The sequence below is a fragment of the Chiloscyllium plagiosum genome, unplaced genomic scaffold (genome assembly GCF_037043375.1).
Source record: "Chiloscyllium plagiosum isolate Xiang-an unplaced genomic scaffold, Cpla_swu_hap1 HiC_scaffold_4, whole genome shotgun sequence".
Classification (NCBI taxonomy): Eukaryota; Metazoa; Chordata; class Chondrichthyes; order Orectolobiformes; family Hemiscylliidae; genus Chiloscyllium; species Chiloscyllium plagiosum.
In genome coordinates this window covers 33,292,752-33,312,077 of record NW_028270142.1, presented here as the reverse complement: position 1 = coordinate 33,312,077, position 19,326 = coordinate 33,292,752, and the positions used below count along the sequence as shown (strand labels likewise).

The 19,326-nt window shown below is 38.7% G+C and overlaps 1 protein-coding gene across 48 annotated transcripts in view; it reads left to right on the top strand.

Moving 5' to 3' along the window:
* Window positions 1–19,326, top strand: part of clasp2 (cytoplasmic linker associated protein 2) — a 328,546-nt gene that overhangs the window by 281,288 nt on the left and 27,932 nt on the right. For all 48 annotated transcript variants that reach the window (XM_087986123.1, XM_087986122.1, XM_087986097.1 and 45 more), the window contains 3 exons: window positions 2,030–2,186; window positions 6,700–6,919; window positions 16,091–16,284. In XM_087986123.1, the coding sequence (XP_087842249.1) occupies window positions 2,030–2,186; window positions 6,700–6,919; window positions 16,091–16,284 (571 nt within the window). The remainder of the gene's footprint in view (window positions 1–2,029; window positions 2,187–6,699; window positions 6,920–16,090; window positions 16,285–19,326) is intronic.

The window sequence follows — 19,326 nt, the reverse complement described above, 5'->3', positions numbered from 1 at the left end:
TGCAAAGAACACCAAGTTGGCATACACGTACAGCGTACAATTTTGAAGGCAAACTGCAAGTTGTTTTTAATTGCAATGACACAGGTTTACAAAAACAAAGTCTTCTTACAATTGAACAGGGTTACGGAGAATGAAGAACTAAAAGTAGCTCTCATGAAATTAATGGCACTGCAAGTTAATAAATGTTCTGGACCTTATGACCCAAATCTCGAAGTGTTAGAAGAGGTGGCTGTAAAGGTAGTGGAAGTATTGATAATCAACTTTCAAAATTCTATAGATTCTGGAATGGCCAGTATTAAGGTTAACTGCACTATTTAAGAAAAGAGGGAAAGAGAAAATTAGAAACTACAGACCTGTCAACCTGACACCACTAGTAGGGAAAACGTGAGAATCTATTACAAAGAATGTGATAACTGGATAATTAAAATATAATGGTAGAATTACGCAGAGTTAGAATAGCTTTATGAAAAGGAAATAACATTTGATAAGCCTGTTGAAATACATTAATGATGTAGTTAGTAGAATAGATGAGGAGGAACCAGTAGATGTGGTGTATCTGATTTTTAGAAGATTTTAAATAAGATCCCATACACAAGGCTAGTAAACAAAATTAAAACACATGGGATCGGGTGTAATTTGCTAGCATTGATTGAAAATTGGCTTACAAAGAGAACAGAATAGGAATAAGCAAGTAATTCTTACCAGTGAGATACTTCAAGGATCAGTGGTTGGACCTCAGCTATACACAATCTATTTCAATGATTTGGACATGGGAAACAATACAGTGTAATGTGGAGACTGGACTGGGTGAGGTTGAGAGTTATGAGGAAGATGCAAAGAGGTTTCAAGAGGGTTGGACAGATTAGGTGCCTGTGCAAAAACATGGCAGGCGAAATTATGTGTGAAAAAATGATAACTTATCAATTTTGGTAAGAAAAACAAATTTACATGTTTTTTTTAATTAGCAAGAGATGGAAGTGTTCAAAGGGATCTGGATGATGCTACAGTTCATGGACTTATGAAACACATGCAAATACAAGAAGCAATTATGAAAGCATCTGTTAACTTTTATTGCAAGAGGATTTGAATACAGGAGCAAAGAGGCCTTGATGAAATAGCACCCTCTCCTGTGGAGGCTCACTCTTTGAGTGCATTGAAGATAGAGATCAAGAGATTTCTTAGTGGGCGGCACGGTGGCACAGTGGTTAGCACTGCTGCCTCACAGCTCCAGAGACCCGGGTTCAATTCCCGCCTCAGACGACTGACTGTGTGGAGTTTGCACGTTCTCCCCGTGTCTGCGTGGGTTTCCTCCGGGTGCTCCGGTTTCTTCCCACAGTCCAAAAGATGTGCAGGTCAGGTGAATTGGCCATGCTAAATTGCCCGTAGTGTTAGGTAAGGGGTAAATGTAGGGGTATGGGTGGATTGCGCTTCGGCGGGTCGGTGTGGACTTGTTGAGCCGAAGGGCCTGTTTCCACACTGTAATCTAACCTAATCTTGATATAAGATATCAAAGAATATGGGGATAGGAATGAAAATGGCTTTGAAATTATAGATAATCCACAATCTAATTTACTGGAAGTCAGAGGATCAAATGATCTACCTTGCTACTATTTCCCTAAATTTCTAACCATAGTTTCTCTGATTTAACCATGTAACTAAAGTACCTTATTCCATCAACTTTCTGTATTCTGTAAGGCCTTCAGATCCTTCCAAAGCGCAGTGCCCAAAATTGGATATGATGTTCTTTGTGGAGCTGAAAATGTGTTGCTGGAAAAGCACAGCAGGTCAGGCAGCATCCAAGGAACAGGAGAATCAACGTTTCGGGCATGAGCCCTTCTTCAGGAATCCTGCTCCTTTGATGCTGCCTGACCTGCTGCGCTTTTCCAGCAACACATTTTCAGCTCTGATCTCCAGCATCTGCAGTCCTCACTTTCTCCATGATATTCTTTGTGGCCAAGCTAAAATATTTAGTCAACAGAAACCTCTACAATAAAACTTTCAAAGTTCATGCTTTTTGTCCTGTCAACAGTGCATTCAGCTATGATGCAGAGAACATGAATTCCGAAGAAATATACTGCTCTCTTCGGGGAATGACTGAAGCAATCCAGAATTTTAGTCTCCTTAGTCAAGAAGAAATGAATGAACCTTTGAGACGGGATGCTAAAAAAGATGAGGATGGAGAACTGGTAAATATTTAACTACTTTTCTTAAAAGGTATTTGATCTTTCCTAATGTCAGTTTGGAGAGGGTGTTTCTTGGACAAGTCAAAAATATGTAGTATTCCCACTACTGTTTCTCTTGCACCCTCTCCCCCTCAAAATGGCTGAAAGTTCTAATGCATAATTGAAGTATAAGGACAATTTCCAACTCTTGAGTTAATTGAACTGGATCTATGTCTGAGATGCCACCAATAGCATGAGTATTCCAGATGAAGAGTGGGAAAATCATCTCTGTAAGTCTCATACAAACGAACACATGGCAAATGTAAAGGTAACGTTAGCATAATGCTTGACTATATAATGCTTTCCTCAGTGAAATAGCCTTAGTTGAATTTTCAGTGCATTAATATCCTTTTTAACTAGAGGAGTTCCAAATATCTTTGTAATTTAAATGTTTTGGATTTACTTTAAATTGGTTCTGATGTAAATGCATTTACAGAATAATAAGTGTTAAGTAATCCTTGTGAAATTAATTTGTCTTCCTGTGCTGATGGAGCTTAAATTGTTTTGCAATTTATCTAGATTTCCACTGAAGCTCTTAATTGGCCCTTTGGAATACAATTAACTTCCATTATAATATTTACAAGAGCAATGTAGCAACCACCAGCAAATTGAACAATGACTTAATTTCACAATATGTTTCATTTAAACTACACTATGAGAATCAAACAAGACATTATCTACCTGGGAAAGCCAGATGATTGTTACCTTGTGGTGAAGTCCTGAATTAGAACAACAAATTCAGTAAGCTGGTTTGTAAATCAGGTTGGAGTTGAGAGACTATTTTTGACTACATAAATATGATTTTTAAGTATAAATATATTTTGGCTTATACAAGAATTACTTTACATGTAACTTGAATTTGATAGTTGAAATGTGGGAATATGTAGCATGACGTGAAGGTAAGTGGTCTTATAAGACAATGGTTGGCTACCCTTGGTGAATAGCACTCATGGCAAGGTCTTCAAAACAAATTTTCTTCAATCAATAAGCCCATATATAACTGCATAACAAACTAAATTTAGCCCACAGGCTTGAGGAGCTTGCCAGTGATCAGAATAGATCATAGATATCTAAATGCTCTTGAGCATCATGAATGGAGGCAATATAATGCCAACATATTTAACTGTGCAAAATAAAAACCAAAAGAACTATGGATGCTGTAAGTTAGAAACAAAAATAAAATTTCTAGGAAAACTCAGCAGGTCTGGCAGCATCTGTGCAGAGACATCAGAGTTAATGTTTCAGGTCTGGTAACTGTTCTGAGGAAGAGTTATTGGACCCAAGACGTTAACTCTGATTTCTCTTCACAGATGCTGCCAGATCTGCTGAGCTTGTTCAGCAACTTCTATTTTTATAATTAAATGTGTATGGTGCTCACATTTTGAGAGGTTTTCATGTATTTCAATAATTCATTCATAAATCAACTAAGTTGGATAACTTGTTTTCCTTAACTTAATAAGGAATTATATTCTGTATGTTCTTTGCTCCCTCTAGTTGTTTTATATATATTGTACTTAATTGTTTCAAATAGGTTCCCTGTGGCTATCAAATAATTAAATTTTGACTGAGGGGATTTCCAATTTAAATACTAAGAACAGGTATCAGTGGAGTAGAAATAGAGCAAATATTTCCTGTAATGGAGAAAACCAACACAAGGGATCATAACATTTAAATTAGAGTTAGACTATTCAAGAGTGAATCTGGTAACACCTTTTCAAATCCAGACTGATGAATATCTAACACCTAAAAGGTGTGGATTTTGAGCCATTTGAAATTTAAGACTGAGATCAACAGGTTGTTATTATTTTAGAATAACAAGATCTGCAGAACAACTGGATTAATTAGAGCTGAAGTACAGATCCGCCATGATAGAACTCAAAATGCTGAATGACCTCTTCTTGTCTTTGAGATATTGATGGGGAACCTGCATGGTTCAAGAACATGTCTGTCTTCCCTTTGTAATTTGTACAGGTGTCTTGTCGTAGAATTTCACAACATGGAAAGAGGCCCTTCAGCCAATCGTGATGCGGCAATCAACTATCATTTACAATAGTCCGACTTTCCAACACTTCTAATCAACCTGTTCAGAGATGTTGTTTATGCAGCTTTTGAGTAGATGGGTCTTGACCTGGTTCTCCTGGTCCAGAGGTAGAGATACGGCCATTGCACCATAAGAACCCTCAAGCCAGTACCTCGTATGCTGTGACACTTCAAGTAACCATCCACATGTTGTTTAATGTTGTGATGATTCTCACTGCTACCATTCTTGCAGGCACTGAGTTCTAAACACTCACCAAATTTTGAATGAATTTTTTTTCCCTAAGTTCTCTCTGAACCACCTGCCCTTTACCTTAAATTATTGCTCACTAGTTATTGATTCTTCTTACCCACCCTATCTATGCCCTTCATTATTTTTGTACACAATTTTGTTAAATTATACAAGTGCATAAATCATAACAGGTGACTGGAAATAAGTTAAATCCAAAAAATGAAATTACTTGCTCCTCAGAATATCCAGCAGGTTCTGTTCCCAAATACTGAATGATGCCGACATTTGTACGCTTATAGTCCCAAGTTTTATATTCTCCTCTCAGAAGATGCATGCACATCTAGATGCATACTATATCCTAGTAACATTGAAAATTACCAAAGTACAGATGCATTTTACTATACCTCTAAGCCTGCCGAATTAAGCATAACAACACTGTTCTAAAAAGAGCTGGGGATGTCGAGAACAATATGCTGTGGAACCAACTCAGGAATGAAGAAGGGGGGCATATGTCAGGTATAAACAACTGGGATCATTTGAATCTCTTGAAGCGTACAAGGAAAGTAGGGGCATTCTTAAGAGAGCAAAAATCAGGAAGACAAAAAGGGGATATGAGATAGCTTTGGCATATAAGGTTAAGGATGATCCAAAGAGATTCTACGAGTGAATTAAAGGCAAAAGAGCAATTAGAGAGAGAGAATAAGGCCCCTTTATAGATAAACAAGGATGTCTATGTGTGGAATCACGGGAGATGGGAGCGATACTGAACAAATACTTTGCTTCAGTATTTACTGTGGAGAAAGACGTAGAAGCTTAGGAACTCAGGGAAATAAATATTGTCTTGAAAAGAGTCCACATTACAGAAGAGGAAGAGCTAGAGGTCTTAAAGTATAAAGGTAGAGAGATCTCCAGGACTGGATCAAGTGTATCCAGGACATTGTGGGGCCACTTGCAGAGATATTGTATCATCTATAGCCACAGATGAAGTACTGGAAGGTGGCTAATGTTGTGGATTGACCTAAGAAAGGCTGCAAGAAGCCTGTGAACTATCGACCAGTGAGTAAGTTGTTCGAGGGGATTCTGAGACACAGCATTTACGTGTATTTGGAGAAGCAAAGACTGATCAGGGATATTCAGCATGGCTTTGTGCATGGAAATCGTGTCATAAAGTCATAGCAATGTACAGCATGAAAGTCGACCCTTCGGTCCAACTCGTCCATGCCAACCAGACATCCCAACCTAATCTAGTCCCACCTGCCAGCAGTTGGCCCATATCCCTCTAAACCCTTCCTCGTCATATACCCATCCAGATGCCTTTTAAATGTTGCAATTGTACTAGCCTCCACCACTTCCTCTAGCAACTCGTTCCATTCACACACCACCCTCTGCGTGAAAAAGTTGCCCCTTAAGTCTCTCTTATATATTTTCCCCTCTCACCCTAAACCTATGCCCTCATTCTGGACTCCCCCATCCCAGGGAAAAGACTTTGTCTGTTTACCCTATCCATGCCTCTCATGATTTTATAAACCTTTTATAAGGTCACCCCTCAGCCTCCGATGCCCCAGGGAAAACAGCCCCAGCCTATTCCTCCTCTCCCTATAGCTCAAATCCTCCAACCCTGGCCACATCCTCGTAAATTTTTTCTGAATCCTTTCAAGTTTCACAAAATCCTTCCAGTAGGAAGGAGACCAGAGTTGTACACAATATTCCAAAAGTGGCCTGAACAACATACTGTGCAGCTGCAACGTGACCTCCAAACTCCTATACTCAATGCTCTGACCAATAAAGGAAAACACTACCTTTACTATCATAACTACCTGCGACTCCACTTTCAAGGAGCTATGAACCTGCACTCCAAGGTCTCTGTTCAGCAAGGTCTCCCTTGGACCTTATCATTAAGTGTCTAAGTCCTGCTAAGATTTGGTAATTTAGAAATATTGATGCTGAGTTCAGTTCAAGTGAAATGCCATTTGGGACCATTAACCCTTTGCTCATTGAGTTGAGAAGTACTTATTTACTGGGTTTCCACATTAAGAGTGGACATGTTGACAAGGTATCAATGACTTGATTTTACAAATGAATGATCATTTGAAACAGATCACTCATAACTGGACATAAAGAGACACTTTGGTATGGGTGAATAGTGGTATTCCTGAATTTAAACTATGGTTCCACTAATGATACTTATTTTTCCACATCGTTCTTTAGGCCATTGGTGGAGTTAGCGATATTCGGGGAGGCGGTGATGCCACTGACTCAGGGCGAACTTCTCTGGATAATAAAACATTACTGGTGAACACCACACCCCAACGTAGTAGCTCACGATCACGTGATTATAATCCTTATAATTATTCTGATAGCACTTCTGTCAATAAGTCTGCCTTAAAGGAAGCCATGTTTGATGATGATGCTGAACAATTTCCTGATGGTAAGTAGCAAACAGATTTCAGGATTCAGTACTTTACTTTTGCGATAGTACATTGTTCTCAGAAGCTCATTATCTAATGGTCTATTGTTAGAAGTTTCTGTATTCAACTTTAAAACTGAAAAGGTCATTTAAATATTATTAACTAATGAATATAATGGAAAAGTGCTTTAACATTAAAAGCAAATGGTATTCACCTGGACAAATTAATAGAAATCATAGCTTACAAAATAAATGAATTGTACATGATTGCCACATTTTTTTGTCCAAGCTCTATACGGTGACTCAGATTTATGAATTTGGTGATAAGTAAACCTGATACATTAAAATTGGATACTTTAAGACATGGTAGCTGACACCATAAGTTGTCTCTTATCAGGTGGACAACCACCTGTTGAAGGAGCAGCACTCCGAAAGCTAGTGCTTCCAAATAAACTTGTTGGACTGTAACCTGATGTTGTGTGATTTTTAACTTTGTACACCCCAGTCCAACACCGGCGTCTCCACATCTTGCCTTTCATAGACCTACGTTTACAATTCACTCTGCCATTTAACACTCCTGCCATCCTACCTTATATCACATTTTTATAATCTCCAGCCCTCTGGCTGATCTCTTGTACTTTTTCTTTTCAATGTCCACAGTGAAATACTTCTCTTTCATGGAATAGATTTTACAAACTTCGCATGAAGCTGATTGTAGTTTTACTTTTAGAAAAACCAAAATGGAATCCACTTCCACCCACCTGCATAAGGCCATCTGCTTGTGCTACATATTTCTGTCCCTTTTTGTAATCTCCATGCAGATGGCCTGTCAGATCAGACTCCATGTCATTGTAAAACAATTTCTTCATTCTGAAGATTCTTTTACAACAAGGGCATTGTTCAGGCCATGCAATTGTGTGGGGCCCTGAGCATATTGAAGACACAAGTGGATGCAATTCCCTTGTCTCTTCAATAGTATCAACCATTGGTGGAAGGAGTCATTGGTCAGCCCTGGCAGATTGAACTCTCACTTTAACATCCTCTATTGTGCACAACTGGTCTGTAAGGATCTACTTCACCATCTATGACAATTTGCAGCCAGAAATATATTGTTGTGGCCAACATGGGTTTGAAATTTGCTGCACTTAGACTGAATTCTACTAGATAAGTGAGAATTCTGAACAAGCTCAATTGCAAATCCGTTACCTGGCAATACTTTTGCAAAATACGAGTGTGAATTACAATGCCTCTAAAAATAAACCTCTTATAACCCTTGATTCCTTTGTAAATTTTAACAAAAAGCTCTTGTCTAGCTCAACCTTGAATATATTCAATGGCACAGCCTCCAGTGCTCTATGTGGAAGTAAATTCCAAGCATTAACAGTTCTGAGAGAAGTTCTTCATGATCTCTGTCTTAAATGGGAGAACTCTTAATTTTTGGACTGTGACCCCGTTCTAGATCTCCCTACCAGGGGAAATATTCTGTCAGCATCTAACCTATGAATATCCTTCAGAATCTTACATTTTTCTTAAAACAGGAATCAGCTTTATACATCTTATAGAGTCATAGAGATGTACAGCATTCTATAAACTGTTTCAAATGCACATCTATCCTTCCTTAAGTGAGGAGACCAAAGTGTATACAGTAGATATGGTTTCACCTTTACAACTGTAGCTTGGAAGCTTACCTTCTTTAATACTTCACACCCCACCTGTTTCGAAATCTGAAGAAGGGTCACAGGACTGGAACCATTAACTCTGCTTTCTATACACAGATGCTGCCAGACCTGCTGAGTTTCTCCAACAATTTCTTTTTTGCTTGCTCCAAGAAGCACCATCAACTTCCTTTTGAGGTAGGTATAACTTCAACTAGTGAATTTTGTTTCCCCTGGTTCCAATTTTCTCTCACCTCCGATTGTAGTAAACAGTAATGACGACAGATTTAAGTCTGATGTCACATGCTGAGGTAATTTAGAAGATCTGAGTTCAAACAGATTTTAGTTTTTTTACTTGCACCCGAAGAATTGTAAATGTCGGTGAGAGAAATCGTGCCAAGCAAAGAAGTAATCTTCAAAGAAATGCAACTAATGAAATGAACATGCTGATTTCATGAGTAATGCTATTAATGACCACGAATGAATGTGTCCAACCTTAGCAACAATTTGAACCAAAAGTTCTACACACTTCGTCACAGATATACCATCAGATTGAGAATAAAAAGCTGCTAACACAGATTGGGGACTAGGTGTCATGGAGTTCCAAATGACATCCAAAACTTCTGGACAGTTTTAATCCACTCATGGGAAGTGGACATCACTGGCTGGGCAGAATTTATTGCCCATCTCTAGCTGCTTTGAGAAGGTGGCATTGAGCTTACCTTCTTGAACCACTGTAGTCCATGTGCTGTAGGTAGACCCACATTGCTTTTCAAGAGGAAATTCAAGGATTTTTGATCCAGGAACAGTAAAAGATATATTTCCAAGTAAGAATGCTAAGTAGCTTGGAGGGGAACTTGCACTTGGTGGTGTTCCCATGTATCTGCTGCTGTTGTCCTTCCAGATGAAGAAGTCGTGGGTTTGGCTGGTACTGTCTGAGGAGTTTTGGTGAATTCCTGCACTGCATCCAATAGATAGTACACACTACTACTGAGCACATTCAAGCAGGCTGCTTTGTCCTGGATGGTGTCATGCTACTTGTGATGTTGAACCTCCACTCACCCAGGCAAGTGGGAGTATTCTATCATACTCTTGACTGTGCCATGTAGATGGTTTAGGGAGTCAGGACGTGAGTTTTTGACTTGCTCTTGTAGCCACTGTATTTATATGGTGAGTCCAGTTGAGTTTCTAGTGAATAGTAAACCCCCAGAATGTTGATAGTTTGGGACTCAGTGATGGCAATACCATATTAAGAGGTGCTCATTAAATTGTCTCTTGTTGGGGATGGTCATTGTCTGGCATTTATGTGGCATGAATGTTACTTGCTACTTGTCAACCCGAGCCTGGATATTATCCAAACCTTATTGCATTTTTGAGCATGGACTACTTCAGAATCTGAGGAGATGTGAATTCTGTTGAGCATTATGCAACATTCACAAGCATCCCACTTCTGACCTGATGATAAAGAGAAGGTAATTGATGAAGCCACTGAAGATGATTGGGCCTAGGACACTATGAGGAGAAAGTGAGGACTGCAGATGCTGGAGATCAGAGCTGAAAATGTGTTGCTGGAAAAGCGCAGCAGGTCAGGCAGCATCCAGGGAACAGGAGAATCGACGTTTCGGGCATAAGCCTGAAGAAGGGCTTATGCCCGAAACGTCGATTCTCCTGTTCCCTGGATGCTGCCTGACCTGCTGCGCTTTTCCAGCAACACATTTTCAGCATAGGGCACTATCCTAAGGAACTTCTGCAGAGATCTCTTGGAGCTGAGATAACTGACCATCAACAGCCATAACCATCTTCCTACATGCCAGGTATGATTCCAACCAATAGAGAGTTTACCCCCTGATTTTCATTGATTCCAATTTTGACCCTTTGATGTCAAGGGCTGTCACTTGTCTTCACGTCTGGAATTCAGTTTTTTTTGTCCATGTTTGAACCATGTTAATGAGGTCAGGGACTGAATGGCCCTGTTGGAACCAAAACTGGATCAAGAATATTTGGCCTGGTCTGCTGAACCAGGATACTGAAAAAAAAGTTCCTGTTTCAACAGGACTGCCATCATCTACAAAGGGAATTTGAGATTAAAGATCCTCAAGATACTGCAACTGAACAACTGCCTGTTTCAACAGAAAAGGCATCCTCCATGAGAGAGATCCAAGAAATTAAAGATCCTCCAGTTTAAAGGTATTTTCAGATGTCACCTGTGTAAACACCACAAGATATTGGACAAGCAATGTCAGCTTCAAATACTGTCTCATTAGACATAACAGAAGAAAATCTCCTTCAAACTCCCTGATTCAAACATAAAAGCACCAGAATCTGAATCTATCCATTATAAATAGAAATAGAAAATGTTGGAGAAACTGTGCAGGTCTGACATCATCTGTTGACTGAGAATGAGAGTTGACATTTTGATTCATTCAGAACTGAACAAAGGTGGAAAAGTCAAAGGGTTTTATGTCGTTGAAAGGGGGAGGGGCAAGTGGAATAGAAGGGCTGTTTGGAGAGATTGGAGATCAAAGATGTCACAGAACAAAAGGCAAAACATGTCTTAATGGTTATAGAGAAAAAAAGGCATAGATCCAGAGTAAGTGCTAATAACAAAATAAAGGTGTGCTCATGCTGAAAACAAAACCATCAAAAAACAAGTGCCCTGCTCTTGAGATTCCAAAATGCCAGGAGACCAGATCTGATGCAGTAGCTGTTCTAATACAAAGAAAAGGACACTAATGAATTAAAAGCATGTTACTGTGGATGTTGGAGATCTGCAATAAAATAACGATGAAGTGCTGGAGAAACCCAACTGGCCTTGCAACATCTGTGGAGAGACAAGAATTCTGGGGTAGAATTATATTGGACTCAGAAAATGTGTTTCTCTCTCCGCAGATGCTGCCAGCCCAACTAAATTAATCTTTGCTGGGATCATACTATGGATACTTTTCTCTGCCCCATTTTAGTATAACGTCCAAGACTGTTCCACATTACTTCTGAATAAGTAATTGCATTCAAAACATTAATTTGTTTCTCTCTACATGGATCTTGCCAAACCTTTTGAACTTCTCCAACATTTTGTGTTTTTATTTTCAAACCTTCAGCATTTATCTTTATTAGCACTATCCATCCCCACACCAACAATTTGGTAACCTTTAAGTAAAAAAAAAAAGTCTAACCTCCTACTTGACAAAAAAAATTCTGATTAGTTTTTTCACTTTTCTATAATGAATGATTGCATGAGACATTTCTAATGTAGATCTTGAATTGAAGTGACGTTGCTGCGTAATCCAGTTAGAAGAGAAAAATGTTTTGGTGCAATTAGCAGTCATCTTTGGCACACATTGGAAAAACTTTGACCTGTTCTGAGTTGGAGCAAAAAATACTGTTGTATTAGTTGTGCGTAAAGGATGTAGTGGTTTTAGGAACTTTTTCAAGAAAAGTGAGTTGACATCCATGTTGTCAAGATTATATTCCTTGAATAAATCTGCCTATATTTCTTAATTCCTTGACCCTCAGGCCGTATTAGTTCTTAGCTGAAATATTCCATTCTAAATGGCAAAATAAAGTGCCTTTCAACCCACGCAAGAATGTTTGTTTCTTTTAATTTTCTGTTGCTTTACTCTTTTTTTCCCCAAAGTGGGGCTTGTGAAAGGATAATTGCATACTTCATGATGATCTAAACTTTGGAGTTGGTAGTCAATGTGTTATCATTGCAATGTTCTGCTGAGAATTACTGTTATAAGCTGCAAATCTGGAAGAGCTGCTAGAACAAATTGAGAGATCATATTAATAAATTTGGTTATTTTGATGTTCTGTGCTTCCAAGATTGTTTTTAGTATGCGATACCTTTTATGTAAAGATAACTCCTGGAAGGAAATATTTTTATTGCTTTAGTGGATTGATGTATCTCTGCTACACATGGAAAAGTAGTATTTTCAATAGTAAATTAACACTTCATTAGTTTAACTTCACGAATACCAAACAGTACACACATTGTGTTGTACATTTATAAATATCTAGTTTTTACTGGGTTTCTTTCAAGGTCATAATGAATGAAAATTATGTCAGCATATGAAACTGCTGTACCAGTATTTGATATCTTCTGTTGACATGTTAGCATCACAAACATCGAATCAGGTAATACTTCGTTGACAAAACATTTTGTCTAGCAGATGCAGTTTTCAAAATGTGACAACAGCATGAGTTAATACAATTCTCTCTGTACTCCGTGTTCTCTGGACCTGCAAAAGGGTTAGTTGGTTTTTTTACAATCTGGAAAATTATAGGAACAGATATTTGCACCTGCTCCTTTCTGGAAGACTGCACTCATGCCTCAGTGATTTTCTTTCCAAAGAGTCCTTTGTGCAAATTTTATTGTAGAATTAAAACGTTAAGTTGATTTTGCTTTTTTTTTGTACATTTTGATATTTCTTAATATTATTGCTTCTTTATTGCCATTAACTGCATGTTAGCCTTAAGTACTAACAACATTCTATAAAATATGATAGCTAGGTACTACAATTATTTACTTGTTGATGTGACCCTGGTTTCACCCTCGATTGTCATACCAGAGGTGGTTGTCCCAGATTTTAATCTGCAGATCTCCTCCAATATAATGAACAGTGGTTCAGACAGGCATTTCACAGCAGAGTTAACAAGCTCACTGATCATTATGGCAGTTCCTGATCTTTTGGCTTAAAATGGAGATGTGTTGCCTGCTTTTGGTCGTACATCAGTACCTGTGACATGTGTCTTTCTCTATTTACTGTGAATAAATCATTTGGTATTAGTGGGAATTCTCTTGATCCATTGGTATTCTAGATTTAATCATAGAGATCAAAAGCACCCTTCTGCCCCTCCATCAATACTGGTCAAAACCAACCACCTAACCATTCTAAATTCCATCTTCCAACACTTAATCCATAGCCTTGTGCGTCTTGGCATCGCAAGTGCCAATTTAAATACTACTTAAAGGTTTTCTGCCTCTACCACCCTTACAGCCAGAGAGTTCCAGATTCCCACCATGCACACCCACCCACCCCTTTTCCCCGAACCCTTCTGCCCCATTCTTTAAATCCGTACCTTTGGCTATTGATACCTCCATCAAGGAATCCTTCTTATCCATCCTATATATGTCCATTATACGTTTACACATCTCAATCTGTTCCCATTCAAGCTACTCTGCTGTTTTTTTAAAAAAAAGCTCCAGTCTGTCCAATTTCTCCTCCACAAGTGACTGAAACTGTCCAGCCGAGGCAGCGTCATGGTAAATTTTCTCTGGTCCCTCTCTAGTGCAATCACATCCTTCCTTTAATATGAATTCCAGAACTGTGCACAGTACTCCAGCTATGGTCTAACCAATTTTTATATGGTTTCAGCATAACCTTCCAGTTCTGAAATTCTATGCCCCAGCGAATAAAGCAATTTATTTGTTTATGTAGCACCTATACTATAATGAAATGTCCCAAAATGCTTCAAAGGAGAGTTGTGCGGCAAAATTTGGCAATGACCCACATAAATGTATACAATTACAAGAGGAGCAGTCGGAATTAAGTAAGAGAGTCTATCATCTTTATAAACAGGTCAATAGCTCGGCTTAGATGTGGAATAATTGGTAAAAGGATTGGTGGGAGATTGAGAGAACTTTTCATTCAAAAGGTGGGTGGCATCTGGAACTCAATGCCTCAAAAAAGGGGTAAACACAGAAACCATTTAAATAATATTTGAATGAGCACCTTAAATGCCAAACCTACAAGGTTATAGGGAAAAAGCTGGAAACTGCAATTAGGCTGGATAGCTTATTATTGCCTGACACAAACTCAATGGGATAAATAGCTTGCTTCTGTTCCTTAAATTTTCTACATTTCTATCTGGTGACATTTTAATAGATGATCAATAAGATCAAAAAGATAGATTTGAAATATTATCTAAAGGAAAGATCGGCAGGAGAATTAGTGAAATTCCAGAATTTAGGCTCTTGGTAGCTGAAGGCACAACTACTGATGATAGAGCAATTAAAATTGAAAGGCTCAAGAGGTCAGAATTATAGGACTATACATATCTCCGAAAATGGGGTTGGAAGAGGTCACAGAAAAAGAGAGGTACAAGGTCATGGAGAGATCTGTAAATGATGTAAAGCTTCAGCTCAAGGTGTTGTTGGAATCGGGTCCTCATGGTCTTCATGATGAGTAAGGACTTAATCTGGATGAAGGCAGAGATAACTAGTTTTGAACAACCTCGAGTTTATGAAGGGTAGAACCAGGGTGCAACCAGGAGTTGTTTGGAGTAGTACAGTCTAGACATAACAAATTAATAACTGAGAGTCTCAGCAGATAATAAATGCTAATAACTTTGGGTAAACTGCAACCAGAGATAGCCACATCCCTTGAATAAATGAAAAGAAAATTCCCTGACTGGCAAAATTGTCAGATAGATAACATTATGAGCAGTGTATGTGAAGGCATAAAATTGGAAATTGTTCGAGTAAGTGAGTACACAAATCTTTAGAAAAATGAGGTACTATCTTGGACATTCACAAAATAGATCAACTGGAAAACAAAAGCTTATGAACAGAACAAATAAACATAGAAATAGGCGCAGAATTAGACCATTCTGCCTGTGCCCCTTCACTGCCATTCAATAAAATAATGGTGGATCGGTTCATAGAGTCGAGGTCCAAAGAAACTTGAGATTCCATGAACATGGATCATTAAAATACAGAAAGTGAGCAAACATCCAAATGCAATATTAGCCTTTCTATCTGAAGAACTCACCTATCAAGATTTGAAAGTTCAGCTCTGGGTAGACCATACCTTAAGCAGTGAACACTAGGAGAAATATGTTGGCAATGGGTGGAGTATTGGTTCACCATAGTTTCACCCTTGGGAATCAAAGTCTGAGGATATTAAACAAACTAAGGTTGTATTGCCTGGATTTTAGAAGGGAAAGGAATAGTTTGATCAAAGTCTTCAAGATATTAAGAGGAATATGTTAGCTGTGGCAAAACTTTCTGCTCTTTTGTATGTGTAAGACAACAGATACAGTCCAAAAGTTAGACCCAGATCTTTCATATTTCATTTCGAGTGCCATTCTTCCCAATAATGAATGTTTTTCCACAACAAATATTGATCTTTTACAATTTCTTCACATACATTGGGTGCTTAATTTCTTTAAGATCAAAATATGATAGCAATTGAAGAGACATTTCAGGTAGAAGTTGGGATCTCTTGCCTTCAAACTGTAATTGATCTCTGTTCAGTTGTAAATTTGATGTCTGAGAATGGTAGATTTTTGAATTAATGGATAAAGACAAAGGCATATATGTCATTCCATTTGAAACCAACTATGATTTGTTTTTGAGTGGCAAAACATGCTCAAGTTGTCAAGGTAGGGGTTAATAGATTAGAGGTCCATGCCAGTGGTCTTTTACTAATTTTGTACTTCAACAAGTCATTTAAAGGTATTTCTATTCTCAAAATACCAATGATGTTAAAAAATTAAAATCTTAGGCATTAATTGTTATTTAACTTTTTATAAACAGATTCTTCCTTGGACCAGTCTGATTTGGTTGCCGAGCTGCTAAAGGAACTTTCTAATCACAATGAAAGAATAGAAGAACGTAAAGCAGCGATGTATGAACTCCTGAAATCAATTCAGGAAGAGTCACTAGGAGTATGGGATGAACATTTCAAAACTGTTTTGCTGCTGCTTCTGGAGACACTTGGAGATAGGGAGGTTGGTTTTTTTTTTAATTTTAAATAGCTATTTTGGCATGCTTCTGTGTTTTCTTTATTTATTTATGTGGTGCTGTTTGTAGATCATTCTTCCATTTGCTCAGCTTGTGCTGCTGGACTCGAGGATTAACAGCAAGGTCCAGAAACCTTAGATATGGATTTTGTAACTGAACATAAAGTGTTTACGCTTTTCATTTTCCCCCTCTATTGGGAAAGCAGCTAAATTCCAGTTAGGATCAAGAGCTCACCGTATGCAGAGTCATGTGCCTAAAATTATAGCTTTCTGTGTGGAGTGGTTCAGCTTTACTCTCAATTTGCTGCAACAACCTACTGCAAAATTCACTTCTGTCCCCATTTATTTTCTTCTTTTTTATATGCAGATTTTTCATTTAAATGGTATCTACCACTAAGGTTAATTATGTTTAGAATATGTTTACGTTCATCTGCCATAATCAAATGTATGTCACAATTTGTCATCACAGTCTGCTCAACTGATATCTCCTGCAGTTATGTTCTGCTGTTTTAATGCTTTGACTTCATGGAGATTGGACTGCAATAGATGATTCTTTGAACAGCAGTTGAGATAGATGAAACGCCAAAAGTCAGGAAAAATGAGCAAAAGCTGAATGCAATGTGAGAAAAGCAAGAAAATGAACAATCTTAGGGAGGAGGACACAGAGTGGATCCACTGTTCCCAAATATGTTTTATTTCCCATGGAAGTTAAGTCTCCTAACTTTTTAATCACTTCTGCACTTCGTACTTCTCCAATTCTAACCTTTTATACTTCACAGCCACCGCATATGTCTGCTACACTCCTCCACCAGTTTCAATGGCAGAGCCTTCAGCTACTTCATCTACCATAGTACTGACACCTATGTCTTTAAAATATTTCTCAAAAAAATACCTTATCAATAAAGACTTCTGTCAAAAGTTTCAAACCATCATAAAAGCAGTAGGAGTCTGGGCAAAATGAACTTGCGATGTAGAGACTTTGGTTATAAGTAGAGGATTTAATTTTTCAGTATTCTCTCCTCAAGTTTAGTGTACCATTGTTGTCTACCACCATAAAGCATAGTCTCTTATCTGTGGCAGGACAGGACAGACTTCTGACAAGACCATAAGATGTAAGTGGATAAGTAGGCTGTTCAGCCTATTGAGTCCACTCCACCATTCATTGAGGTAATGGCTGATCAGATAATCCTCAGCCACATTCTCTGTGGACCATGTGTTTATTTTGGCTTCTGTCTTCCTTTTTATATATTTAAGTAAACTCATTATGTCTGTCTTGATGTTACTTGCAAGTTTACACTCAAAGTTTATATTCACCTTTTTTTGGTCATCTTTGGTTTGATTTAAAATATTCCTAAACATCTGGCTTTCCACTAATCTTCACTTTAGTTTTTCTTCATTTTTGCTGCTATTCTTAATTTCTCTGGTTAGTCATTGTTGATTTATCTCCTTCCGAGGTTCCTTCTTCCTCAATGGGATATATAATTGTGAGCCATGAACTATTTCCTTAAACCTCTACAATTGTTCCTCGATCATCTTTGCTGCTAAACTCCTTTCCCAGTCCACTCCAGCCATCTCTACCCTCATTCCTTTGTACTCTTATGATTCTGACTCAAGTTCCTCCCTCTCAAACTGAGTGCTAAATTTTAGCATGTTGGGCCATTGTTTCAAGGGGATCTTATAAACTGACATCATCTATTAAACAAGCCTCATTACACATTACTAAATCCAAAATAGCCTGGATCTCAAGTTTGATCCACAACAAATTAGAACATAGAACAGTACAGCACAGAACAGGCCCTTCAGCCCACGATGTTGTGCTGACCATTGATCCTCATGTATGCACCCTCAAATTTCTGTGACCATATGCATGTCCAGCAGTCTCTTAACTGTCCCCAATGGCCTTGCTTCCATAACTGCTGCTGGCAACGCATTCCATACTCTCTCAACTCTGTGTAAAGAACCCGCCTCCGACATTCCCTCTATACTTTCCTCCAACCAGCGTAAAACTATGACCCCTCATGTTAGCCATTTCTGCCCTGGGAAATAGTCTCTGGCTATCGACTCTATCTATGCCTCTCATTATCTTGTATACCTCAATTAGGTCCCCTCTCCTCCTCCTTTTCTCCAATGAAGAAAGTCTGAGCTCAGTCAACCTCTCTTCATAAGATAAGCCCTCCAGTCCAGGCAGCATTCTGGTAAACCTCCTCTGAACCCTCTCCAAAGCATTCACATCTTTCCTATAATAGGGCGACCAGAACTGGACGCAGTATTCCAAGTGCGGTCTAACCAAAGTTTTATAGAGCTGCAACAAGATCTCGCGACTCTTAAACTCAATCCCCCTGTTAATGAAAGCCAAAACACCATATGCTTTCTTAAGAACCCTGTTCACTTGGGTGGCCATTTTAAGGGATCTGTGTACCTGCACACCAAGATCCCTGTTCCTCCACACTGCCAAGAATCCTATCCTTAATCCTGTACTCAGCTTTCAAATTTGACCTTCCAAAATGCATCACCTCGCATTTATCCAGGTTGAACTCCATCTGCCACCTCTCAGCCCATCTCTGCGTCCTGTCAATGTCCCGCTGCAGCCTACAAGAGTCCTCTATACTGTCAACGACACCTCCAACCTTTGTGTCGTCTGCAAACTCGCTGACCCATCCTTCAATCCCCTCATCCAAGTCATTAATAAAAATTACAAACAGGAGAGGCCCAAGGACAGAGCCCTGTGGAACACCACACATCACTGACTTCCAAGCAGAATATTTTCCTTCTACTACCACTCGCTGTCTTCTGTTGGCCAGCCAATTCTGTATCCAGACAGCTAAGTTCCCCTGAATCCCCTTCCTCCTGACCTTCTGAATGAACCTATCATGGGGAAACTTATCAAATGCCTTGCTGAAGTCCATATACACCACATCCACAGTTTGGCCCTCATCATCTTTTCTAGTCACATCCTCAAAGAACTCAATAAGGTTTGTGAGGCATGACCTGCCCCTCACAAAGCCATGTTGACTGCATTTAATCAAGTCA